The sequence below is a fragment of the Myodes glareolus genome, chromosome 6 (genome assembly GCF_982192425.1).
Source record: "Myodes glareolus chromosome 6, mMyoGla1.1, whole genome shotgun sequence".
Taxonomy (NCBI): Eukaryota; Metazoa; Chordata; class Mammalia; order Rodentia; family Cricetidae; genus Myodes; species Myodes glareolus.
Window position 1 is genome coordinate 100,503,562 of NC_142031.1, and position 11,807 is coordinate 100,515,368.

The following is an 11,807-nucleotide window of genomic DNA, read 5'->3' on the forward strand; positions in this document are numbered from 1 at the left end:
TTTGGGGACTGGACCAACTTACTGAAGGGATGAAGACTCAGCTTTCTCAGGGTTTCTGACCAGGGGCACTGAGACAGTAAACACAGCCAGCTGCAGACAAGCCCGGGGATGAAAGCTCAGTCCACCCTGGGAGTGCAAACTCTCTCCCCAAGTTCCCTCTTGACCTGCTATTCAGACCCCTGTGATCCCTGTAGCTCAAGGGCGGCAGATGGTCCCCCACTCCCTGCTACCATCTCCACTACCCACTTCTCTTCCTCTTCCTCCTCCTCCTTTTCTTCCAGGCCCTAAAGGTATGTAATGGCCGCAGTGGTGAGGGAACCTGCTTTCTGGGTCCGTGGGGCTTCTGTGTCCAATACTACCTTTGTTCCATGGGCTTCCCAGGAGCCTCAGTGTGCTCAGAGCTTCCCTTGAGTCAGGTTAGTACTTCAACCCCAGATGTAGCCTGACACAGGACGCTGCTGCCCCTTGGGAAGATGAGATCCAGGTGACATATTGAAATCAAATTCTACTGTAAGATTCTGGACAGTTGGACAAAAATGTTGACTTCCTTGTCAGACAGATGCGAATTCAAATAAGTTATTTAATTGTGTACCATCTTAGCACACATTGCTTAGTCCATTGTCTTTAACTTCCCATCTGTCAAATGGAGCTGATTTTTGCCTGGCCATAGAATTATTGCGAGGATAAAAATCAGATAAAATGCTTTATTAAAATGTCAGCCTGGCGCTTGGTGTGTACAAGGTTCTCAGAAGGTGTAGGAGTAAGGAAGTCTGTGTTTTTGTCCAACTCTCTGGAATCTCCTCTTAGAATCCAATCTTGACACGTCACCTGGATCTCAACTTCCCAAGGGGCAGCAGCGTCCTGTGTCAGGCTACATTTGGGGTTGAAGTACTAACCTGACTCAAGGTAAGCTCTGAGGACACTGAGGCTCCTGGGAAGCCCGTGGAACGAAGGTAGCTTTGGACACAGAAGCCCCACGGACCCAGAAAGCAGGCTCCCTCACCACTGCGGCTATCACATAGCTTTAAGGCCTGGAGAAAATTTTTTTTCCTATTGTTTTGTTCTAGAGAGGGATGGGCTGTCCTCCCTGGACTGGATGGCTCAAGGCCCCTACCTTTCCTGAAACTCCTCTGAGGACAGCTGAGGAGCTGGTGAGGCCGGAGCATGCCTGCTATTTTAGGCAGTGTAGCCTCTCCTCTGGGTCTGTGTGGGTGGGGCTAATTTGAAGAATGAATTAAAAAAAAAAAAAAAAAGATGGAGGACTGTGGTATAAAAGCCTCCGGAATCTCAACCAGAGCAGTCTGACTATCACAAAGGACAAACGAGCTGGGCCTGTGATTCCAGCACAGGGAGGCTGAAACTCTAAGTTCATGACCAACCCTGGGCTGCATGAGCAGACAGAAAACAAAAATAGACCGATAACAAAAATCAGACAGACAAAGCTGGCTTGGGGAAGATTTATTTGCTCCGAGCATCTACAGAATGGAGTTGGTATCCAGAAACATGAACACAGACAGAGTTCTCTCCGCAGATGCCACCTGCCCAGGGAACGGGGCAGCTGGATGCCAGGCTGGCTGAAATGGTGCCAGCCTCTGAGAGGTTGAGCTGGTGCCTCTTACTGCCCACCTCTCACACAATGCCCTCAAAGCCCTGCAGGCCGCACTTCCTGCCAGCCACTTGGCAGCCAAATCTCAGGGCCTCCTGCACACTGTTTCCTGGAGAGGGCACAAGTGCCTGGGTCAGCCTGGCGTTCAGAGAGAGACAGACCCAGCCCTGCCCTGATCCCGGGCTGAGGGACTCACCCTTCGAAAGGCTGAAGATAACGGAGGCATTGAAGGTGTCTCCAGCCCCCAGGGTGTCCACTACTCGGGGTGGAGGGAAGGCATCCGAGTGCAGAAGTTGACCATCAGGGCCCAGGGCATCAGCGCCCTCCTCAGCCCAGGCGCAGATGAGTGTAGCCCTGTAAGATCCACTCAGTGGGTGTTGATCCTCTTCATCCCCCAGCCCCCTCAGGCTCCTCCCTGGCCTTCCCACTTACCCTTTCTTCACACGACCATACAAGCCTCTCAAGGCCTCTGCTGCTGACTGGAACCCCAGGTGCTTGGCCACATCTTTGCTGACAAACACCTGTGGGCAGTGAAAGAGAGGTTGGCAGTCACCTCTAATGAGTCACTCGCTACTCCTGGCCAGTGTTACCTCCACGTTATAACTAACCTCTTCTGGCACAACTCTTCCAACTTAGTCACGTTAATGCCTTGCATGGCATCTCACAGGGACACATCCCACAGGGACGCATTTTAAGCCTGCTTTATCTGTGCTAAAATACAGTCTGTGGATTGTGACACTGTGGGCCTGGTATTTTTATTATGGGCTGAGGGAATTCAAAACCCAGAAAGAGTCTGGAGCGCCATCTTGGGGTGAAATCAAACCAGGCTGGCTCTCAAGAGTGGGTTCTGTTTTGTCTGCTCCCCACACAGCCTAACCCTTCAGAGAGAGTTTCTTTATCTAAAATAAGGCAACCGGGGCTCTAGAGCCCTCTCCTCAGTGGCTTCATATTAGAGTCCCTAGAGACAGTTCTGGGGGAGGGAGGATCAGCCTGACATATTTTTAAACTGTGCACCAATGAACAGCATCTAGACAGTATCCACCTAGCTTTAGCTGTGATCCCGGGATTATTGCCTAAGTTCCCTTACATACAGTCCTGTCTACATCTTCCTCACCCTCCTCTCATTGCTACTGACTCTCACAACCTGCCACCTATGTGGGGGGGGCAACAAAACAACTGGGAACCTCAGAGCACAGAGGTTCCCTTCTTCATTTTGCAAAGGGAAAGACTGAGGCGGGGGGGGGGGGGGAAACAAGCAAGGAGATGCCCATGGCTATCTGCGTTCTGTCCATCCTTACTCTTATGTATTTACCTGAGCAGGAACATTCTACTTCTGGGCTACTTCCAATTACCATAACTGAGGAGCTGTGACCCACTGGGAGCTGCCAAGCTGATACTCAGAGCCTGGTAGGCAGGACTAGGGTCCTCTCTAGTTCGCTTAAGAACCCAGTCAACTAGAGGTGACCAAGAGAAGCTGCAGGGCACTTACCACCTCACCATAGCCAAACAGCTGGAAGAGCTCTTCCCGGGGTTTCTCGATCTCCACCGACACCCGAACTCTCTGGGGTAGAGGCTGCTTGGCGTTGTACTGCTCTATCCGCTGCAGCATCTTCACCTGCTCTGATGCATTCCGGCCCTGGGGCAGGACAGGGCAGCTCAGAGCCCTGCTGCTAAGAGTTCCTTCTTCCCTCCCTGATATCAGGAACTCTGGGTGAGCAGGGAGAGGGGTTGGAGGAAGCTGGGCTGGAACTCCACTGGAGAAGCATAATTCTAGGACTGTCATGGGCCTTGCAGACCTGATCAGCCTAATTTTCCATTTTGAAAATGAATCTGAAGAATAAAAGAGGCTGGACTTTGCATGCCTGTGACCACAGCATTTGGGAGATTGAGGCAGAAAGGACTGTGAATTCCAGATCAAGTTGACCTACATAGTAAGACCCTGGAAAGGCCGTGGTGGAGAAAGAAACAAGAAAGCAAAGGGTAACTGGGTGTGGTGGCTCACACCTCTAATCCAGCACACAGAAATTGAGTCCAATCGCCATGAGTTCAAAGTCTGCTGGGCCTACACAGTCAGACCATGTCTCAAAAAACAAAACAAACAACAACAAAAATCCCAAAGGGACAGAGGGGAGCGAGAGGAGAGGGAGAGAGAACAAAGAGAGAAGAGGTGAGAAAGTGAAGAGGAGATGGAGACAGGAAGAGGTAGGAGGTGGAGGGGCACGGGAAGAACCCACACTGAGTCAAACGGCAAGCCTGGACTTCTCAAGGCTTCCTCCCATCTGGATCCTAAAGCTTCTCCCTTGAAAAGAAAGTTCTCGTTCCCTTCAGGCCCCCTCCTTCCTGTCTCCTCAGAAGTGAAAGAAGTCAACTCCTAAGCAGCCAGCAGAGGCCAATACCAGAATCCCTCCAGCCTTGACACAAAAAGGGGGACCTTTGTCTGATGCCTACATGATGTATTTCCTGATCTTTCTGCACCTCAGTTTCCTCAGAGGAAAACATAAGAAAGGGTGGAGAGGAATGGGGGAGGGGTACTCATTATCCTTATCGTACTCCACGGTTCAAAGAAATCACGGAAGAGGCTGACCATGGCAGGCTAAGCCCCTAGGAACACAGGTGGGGCAGGGCTTGCCTCAATGTGGATCCACTTGAACCGGGTCAGATCAACCTTCTCAAAGTCCTTGGCAGACACATCTGGCAGGTTCCTACATCACAAGACAGGAAGGAAAGAGAAGAAGCGTGGTGAGGTCAACCATGGCTAGGTTCTCCGATGGTACCCTGAGCCTGGTAGCAATACCTGCAGCATGGAAGGAAGCTGGGAAGCACAGGGCTGAGCCCTGTCCCACTTTGCTATGGGTTTCTTGTTTGTTTGTTTGTTTTGTAGTTTAGGTGTTTAACGTTATCTAAGGATAAACACAACTGCGACCTGTGACAGTCCCTCTCCACGTTCTTCGGAAACCACCGCCCCTAGAGTGCAAGAAACTACATTTCCCAGAAGGCCCTTCGCTGGAGCACACAACTCCCAGCATGCCATGGCCCCGCGAATTACAAAGCCTAAACCCGAGCTTTTCTTAGTGACAGTCTCCAGCTGGGAGCTTGCCAGTGATGGAACACGTTGTCCTGAGCTGCGCTTTACACTTCATCCCTAAGGTCAAAGTTGGCACTTTGAGGAAGGTTTCATGTTTGGCTGGTCTAGGTGTGGAGACCCAGGAAAGCATTGGCCTTGACACGCCTTGATCGCACAGCCTGTGATCTCTGCAGTGCCGGGGCACCTGCCATCCACTTCGCTAGTGGCGTGGGCCTTTCTGGGGCTGCTTTCTCATCGGCACACAGGACTGAAAGTCCTTAGCCTCCTGGGCCTGCTGCAGTTGGAGCTATGTACGGGAATATACCTGGAACCAGGCCAGAAGGCAATAAACATTTCTACCGGGCTCCCGTCCCTGCTTGAGAGTACCATGTACGTACTTGATCAGAGTTGCTGCCCACAGCACTTGCTTAACAGGCAGATGACAAAGATCGCCTAATTGGAAAGTCACCTTTAATATGTGAATGCCCACTCACTTATATATACATAGCTTACCTTGGCCCAGTGGTCATGCTAGGTAGTAGTAAGCAAGGCATGAACCCTGGGGCCCTTAGCCTTGTCCCCCTGTCAGCCTTTGTCCAATACCTGTCCTGTACTGGGGTTCTTGGTAAACTGAACTTCTGGGTTTGTCCAGGAGGCACCTGGGAGTGGGACTTGGAAGGAATGCTCGTCTGTGTATTATTAGACAGTCCTGACCCACTGATCTGGTGTTCCCTTTCCCCTTCCTTCAGTCATGCATACTAGTGGTGTGTGCTGTTTGGTTTCATCATACCAGGACCTTTGGAGGGGCCCAAACCTCAGCTCCTTGATGCCATGCTGCAGGCTCGAAAACTCCGGGGTTGGCCTTAGAAATCTCAGTGGGCCCCTTAGCCCTTCAAGGCTTTATATAGGTTGTCTCCCGTCTCCCTGCACCCAGACCCAAGCTGCTGATTGACTAATTTTGAAGCAATCATATCATCAATTACAGTTTTACAGGTCTGCCTGCTTGCCCGCCCTTGTGCTGGGCAAGAGCAAATTACCAAGCAGGGCAGAGCTGACCCCGGCCCACCTCTCTTCTCCCCTCATTGAAAACAATTTTAAAAATTTCCCAACAGTTTGGCATGGGGACAATTTCTGGTGTAGAGAAGCCATGGATGGAAAGCCGTTGGTTTGCCCAGTGGTGAGAGAGGGCACTGATTGGTGGGTTGTGGTAGGGCAAGGCCAAGGGGCCCTTACGTGTCGTAGAGTATAATGGTACGGGAGCCATTGGAGTTGTTGACGATGCAGCAGGAGCAAGGGGTATCTCCCTGGCTCTGCCAGGCCACTTGAGACACATCCACGCCCCTCTGCTTGAAGTCAGCCACCAGGAAGCTTTGGGGGAGGGACCCGAGCCAAGGAGAGGGCAAGGAGACACAGGTTAGAGCTACACATAGCCTAGACCTCCCCGAGGAGTGGGAAGGGTGCGCTGGAGCACACGGGCCTGTGAAAGAAGAAGGGTCCTGTCCTAGGAGCGTGACCACGGCAGCGACAGCAGCTGGCAAAGCGCAGACAGCTGTACAAACCTGTAGGCGTGCAGGATGGTGCGGCTACCGCTGGCCTCATTGACGATGACCGTCGAGGTGGGGATGGAGCCCTCGGTCTGAAGGACCGCGTATTGTAGGTCCACAGAATGTCGGCGGAGGTCATCCAGGACAAAACTGCCGGGGTGGAGTAACCCCCCCCCCCCGGAAGGGCAGTTTGGCAAGAGTTTAGGGGACTAGAAGGGAGGACCACCAGGGACCCTGAAAGGCAAGGGGATGAGCAGAGGAAGTAGGAGGGGACTGGCAATCTCAGTCTTGCCACAGGTCATGATGGCAGGGGGCAGAAGAGGCAGGGTGCAGAGCCTGGGTATCAGAGAAGTAGGAACATGAATATTCCAGGTCAGTCTTGGTCCAGTTTAAGGTTTGCCCCCACCCTTAAAGCTAGAAGGGGTAGAGGTAGATTTGGGGCCCAGAGCCTGTATTGAACTAATTGTGTGTGAGTCCTGTGGCCTGGTTCCTGCAAGACCGAGGCAGAATTAATAATTAAACGCCAGGGCGATACTTTGCACCCCTCCCAGCTGCCCTCTGCGTGTTCATCCTCTTGGCATGATGCTTTCTGGGGTCCCTTCCAATCTTGCCATGGTACCTCATCTTACATTTCCTCCCAGCTGACCATCCTGGAAGTGGTGCTGCTTTAAGGGGCTTGTTCAGTACTGGCTTCTCAAATGTGAACTAGCCACTATGGGCAATGAATTGGTGCAGTTGTGAGAGGCCTGTAAATATGCACATGGTCCAGGACAAGTTCACATAATGCCCTCTCGTTAGAATGAGCCTAGGGACATCACTTCAAGATTAGCCCAGCGGGACAGCAAGGAGGCTGGTGCCGCTCCTCCCAGGAAACCCCAGAGCCAGCAAGCAACTGTGCCCAGCGGCCCGGCTATCCTATGAGCAGACCTCCCTTTCAGTAGCACCTAAGCTGGACTGAGTTGTAGGACCCACACAATGCATCATCCCTGGACTTGACTACTTGAGGGTCCCTTTAGAGTTTTCCCCAAAGCATTAGAAATACGGTTTGGTTTGCTAACTGACTTTTTGCACCCACCATGCCTGGCCCATGGTAGGTGCTCATTAAGTGTTTGCTGAATGTGTAGAGAGAACTCTGAATAGCTCACGCACCAATGATTGCTCCATGAAGGAGAGTCCATCATCTAAACGAGACCCAGGGGTCTGCTTCCACCTAGGAAGGAACTACTGTCCCATCTGCAGGACGGGGTCTCTCACTCTCTTCGCTTTGTTCCAGTTCACCAAGACTGGGAATTTGACTGGCAGCATCCCCCTCAAACTAGGGATCAAAGGGCTCTGCTTTACAGTTCAGAAACCTGGCAGTCTGCCCCAGTGCCCGCAGTGGGCAAAGTGTGGGCCACACCTCCCGATAAGTGTGTGCTGAGTTGACAGTGCCAGGAGTCAAAGGGCTCTTGGGTCCTTGCTGTAGTTGACACGGAGAAGGCGCGTGGGTCACTTGTGGACCGCGGCCTTCACTATAAATGGGTTTGGGGTCCAATGCTAACACGTGACCTCAGGATGTCCTGAGAAGTGTGCTCTTCGTACTTACTCACAATGAGGACATGGGCAGTGGCCCTAATCCTTAACTGTGGGCCCTCATCCTGTGACCATGGACGCTGGATGCCCCGGAAGCAGGGAAGGGTACAGCATCTCCCTAAGTGCCCCTTACATCAAACACGGCAAGGATAAGGGGCATGAGAAGGGCAAAGGCAGATTCTACAGGAAGCAAGGAAGGAGGTGGGAGGTGGTGGGCAGCCTAAGCAGGCTCTGCAGAAGGCTGTGGAAACGGAACCCTTACAGGAATGGGGTTAGTACCCGACCAGCAGACGGATCACCCCAGAAGGATCAAGGAATCCGGGACTCCCCTGTGGGTCACCACCCACCATTCTTCTACCCTGCCCACCCAGGGTTCAGACAACTCTCCTCTCACCCTACCCTACAGGCAAGCATCCCCTCAACAGCTACTCCCTCCCCAACTTACTCGGCAACATGGCCAGGGGCCAAGGAGCCCATGAAGGCGCAGCGGGCTCCGAGCAAGGAAAGGACAGTACAGGAGTTGGACGCGTTGCCTCCACGTTGCCATCTCTGGGATAGGCACCTGGAAAGCACAAGGCACATCCCCACAGCCTCAGTAGACTGGTCCTGGGGGAAGCAGGACCAACCCCGGTCCCCTGTGTAGGAATCCATAGAATGCAAGAGCCGTGATGAATCTGTTTCAGCTCAGTTTCTAAACGGAGCTGCTGAGACTCAGTCATGGGACAGGGCTCAGCTGTGGGTCTGCCCCCCCCCCCCCCCCCCCCCGCATCTTGGGCTGTATTCAAGTGTGTAACTGTGTCCACCTGTTTTTAGTGAACCAGGAAACCTGCTGGGGCCCTCTTAATTGGACATCTCTTCCTCAGTTGCAATGAGATGTCACAGTGAAACCCTTCAAGGTCCTGCTGAAGCTTCTAGCTATGCAGAAGTGCTCAGCGTGGGGACTTTTTTTTCCCTCCTCAGCATGCACTCTGGGAAACAGGAGTCATCTCCGACTGTGAACCCCATTCAAGCTCTGAGAGTCCTTGGGTCAGGTGGGGTGGAGCTGTCAGGAAGGATTGGGTCCTATTCAGTCTTGCTCTTCTGGGTGGCTCGACAACAGAACCCAGAGATAGAGATGCTACACAGTCACAGGTATGCAGAGGGGGGACACCCTGAGGGCAGGAACCTGACAAACAAGGGGGGGGCTCTTCCAGAGGCACCTCTGACAGTATCTACCTTCCACATGGAACCTGTTCTATCAGCAGGGGATAAGAGTCCTTATCCCCTTCAGGAAAACAAGCTCAAGGGAATGTGGTGTTCAGTTCTAGCAGAGTGTGGTGCTACATGTCTTCTGATTCAAATACAATCCCTGGAGAACTTGGAGGCAGAAACATACATGTTCTCCTGGAATAAGAAAAAGCCTAGGGCTGGGGAGATGGTTCAGTGGTTAAGAGCATTTGTTCTTGCAAAGGACCAGGATTCCGTTCCCGGCACCCACACAGTGACTCACAATCATCCATGCTTCCAGTTCAGGGCATCCAAAGCCTTCTTCTCTCCTCTACAGGTGCCAGGTACACAAATGGTGCAAACACACACACGCAGACAAAATACTCATACACATAAAGTCAATAAATCTGAAATATGGGACCAGAGAGATGGTTCAGTGGTTAAGAGCACAGAGCACTGTCTGCTCTTCCAGAGTCCCGGGTTCGATTCCTAGCACCTGCTTGTCAGCTCACAACCATCTGTAACTCCAGCCCAGGGGATCTGACACCCTCACACAGGCATACATGCAGGCAAAACACCAGTGCACATAAAATAAAAACAAATATGCCACTTAATTAAAGAGAGAGAGGAGGGCTGGAGAGATGGCTCAGCAGTTAGGAGCACTTGTTGCTCTTGCAGAGGATCCAGGTTCAACTCCCCGCACCCACATTGTGCACACAACCATCTGTAACTCTAGTTCCAGGGGATTCGTTGCTCTCTTCTGACCTCTTCAGGCACCAAGATTACATGTGGTGCACACACATGTAGGCAGAACACTCACATATATAAAAATAATAAATCTTTTTTTTTTTAAGAGAGAAAAAAAACCTTATCTTCCCACCGAGCACCAAGGTGTAGGGGTGGCTCTATTTCTGTAAGTAGGCTGGGTCTCCTCCTTCACCACTATCCCTGCACCTCTGGCAAGGGCTCTAACCTCTGGCAAATAAAGCAACTCAAAGCAAAGGCTAAACTCCATGGGCCAGGTGACGACAGAGACAGGAAGAGTGCACACTGAACTGGAGACATGTGCTGTAGTCACTGCCCTGACACTTGTTTGGTATGTGGTCTGGGAAACACGGTTTGGCTCCTCCAAATCTTCAGCTTCCTCATCTAAGGAAAGGATCGGAATGGTGCTTTCACAGTTCCCAAGGAGTCCAAAACACCAAGAGCACCCAGCCTCCCCATCTCTGTAAGTTCATTGCTTTCAGCGCTCAGTGTCTTGCCAGAGGTCAGCCTTGAACTTGCTTTCGCCAGTTCTTCGCTGAGACAACTAATAGCCAAGAGACAATCTGTATCGCTCAGAGCACCAGAGCCCACGCACCAAGAGAAAGCCAGTGTTCCACCCTGTAGCCATGCCTTCACGGCCTGGCAGCACAGTGGAGTGGCCCTTATCAGGAGTAAAGATAAAATCTGTCAAAGGACATTTCAGCTTCCACCAGACAACTGGTGGATGTTCAGAGTACATTCACTAAGATGTTCACCCATATTTGTAAAAAGACTTCTGGTAGACTTCTTTTGGCACTTAGTGCCAGGAAAAAACTTGAGCCAAGTTTCTCCCTATCCAACCCCGAGAGGCTCCAGGTTTGCTTGTGCTGCCAGCCAGCCCTGAGCTAGGCAAGGCTCAAACGCCTGGCTTTTAAATGTTTGTGAGTGATTTAATTGCACATATCACTCACTGTTAGCTACCCCGTGTTTTATTTTAGCAGTAGGCGGTAAATTGGAAGTGCATAGGCTTGGGGTTGTGGGGAAGGGGGAACTGAAGGAAGTATGGCACCTTATCAGCTGTTGTGCCCTTGGGAGGGAAGAATCATTTCAGCCCAGTCTCTAGAGTGAGGATTCTGACAATCCACTAGGTTCTAGGATTGAGATGGGAACCAGCTAACAAGAGTCACGATCCCAGCGCAGTGTTGCATTATAGTTAATTCCAGACGTTGAAGGAGGAATTTAGGACAGCTTGAACTACATAGCAAGACCCCGTCAAAAGAAAACAACAAAACCCCTGAGTCTTATTTTTAATGGCTTCCAAGTCTCCTGTCTTCACTTCTGCTGAGAGCCACTAGGCTCCCCTGGCAGAGAACACCCGCTCTCCAGCTGGACTCATGCCTCACTGCATGGGGACGGGGATATCCCTGGCTTAGCAGCCAATTAGCAATGACAGGCACAAAGATAGGGCTATGAGGCCCTGGGGTCTCGGAGGGGCCTGGGCGCCCCTACCTGCGATCCGTGTCCTCCTCGGGGTACTTGTCCACCACATTGATGATGTCCAGCACCACCAGCCCCACGCACAGGATCTGCTTCTCTTCCATGAGGGTGCTCCCCAAGCTTCCTACCAGCAAGCAAGCGGAGGGAATTCCTACTGGGCTCTGCCTCTTATCAACTGGAGGTGTCCCAGCTTCTCAGGGGCTGCCCTGGCTCCTCCTCAGTCTGCGGAGCTCCTCCCGGAGTTACCTAATCCGGCCAAAGGCAGAACCTCTTACTTCTCCGCCTCAGTTGTCAGACAGAGTCCGGCTAGTCCCACTAATGCAAAGCGAAAACGCACTACTAATGCATCACCTTTCTGGTCCCTCTGCACCTGCTGCTGACTCCAGACCCTGGACCACCCAGACGAGCTGGCTCAGGCAACTGAAACCCCTCCTTCGCAGAAGAAGCACCGAAGCACACGCTCACCGCGTCCCCGCCGCTGTGACCCACCCTTCCCAGCCGAAGTCCCGCCCCAGTCAGGCCAGCGAGCCTCACGTGACTGGGAACGCAGCTAGCCGGCAAGGTGGTGCTGGCC

At 52.2% G+C, this 11,807-nt stretch overlaps 1 protein-coding gene across 6 annotated transcripts; it reads right to left on the reverse strand.

Annotated features, from left to right (window-relative positions):
* Window positions 1-1,443: 1,443 nt before the first annotated feature.
* Khk (ketohexokinase) lies at window positions 1,444-11,735 on the reverse strand. Of its 6 annotated transcripts, none has more exons than XM_085691215.2 (10): window positions 11,585-11,735; window positions 11,246-11,479; window positions 8,232-8,348; window positions 6,230-6,364; window positions 5,904-6,147; window positions 4,236-4,308; window positions 3,096-3,242; window positions 2,039-2,127; window positions 1,803-1,960; window positions 1,444-1,715 (listed from the first exon to the last, which is right to left on the reverse strand). In XM_085691215.2, exons 2-10 carry the CDS (start codon window positions 11,283-11,285, stop codon window positions 1,630-1,632), a joined length of 1,089 nt encoding a protein of 362 aa, XP_085547341.2. In that variant the 5' UTR covers window positions 11,286-11,479; window positions 11,585-11,735; the 3' UTR covers window positions 1,444-1,629. The 6 variants fall into 6 exon arrangements, with proteins under 6 accessions (XP_085547341.2, XP_048292548.3, XP_085547340.2 ...); XM_048436591.3 differs by having other exon boundaries at window positions 5,904-6,038; window positions 11,585-11,734; XM_085691214.2 differs by having other exon boundaries at window positions 11,246-11,357; window positions 11,585-11,727.
* Between the last annotated feature and the right edge of the window lie 72 nt (window positions 11,736-11,807).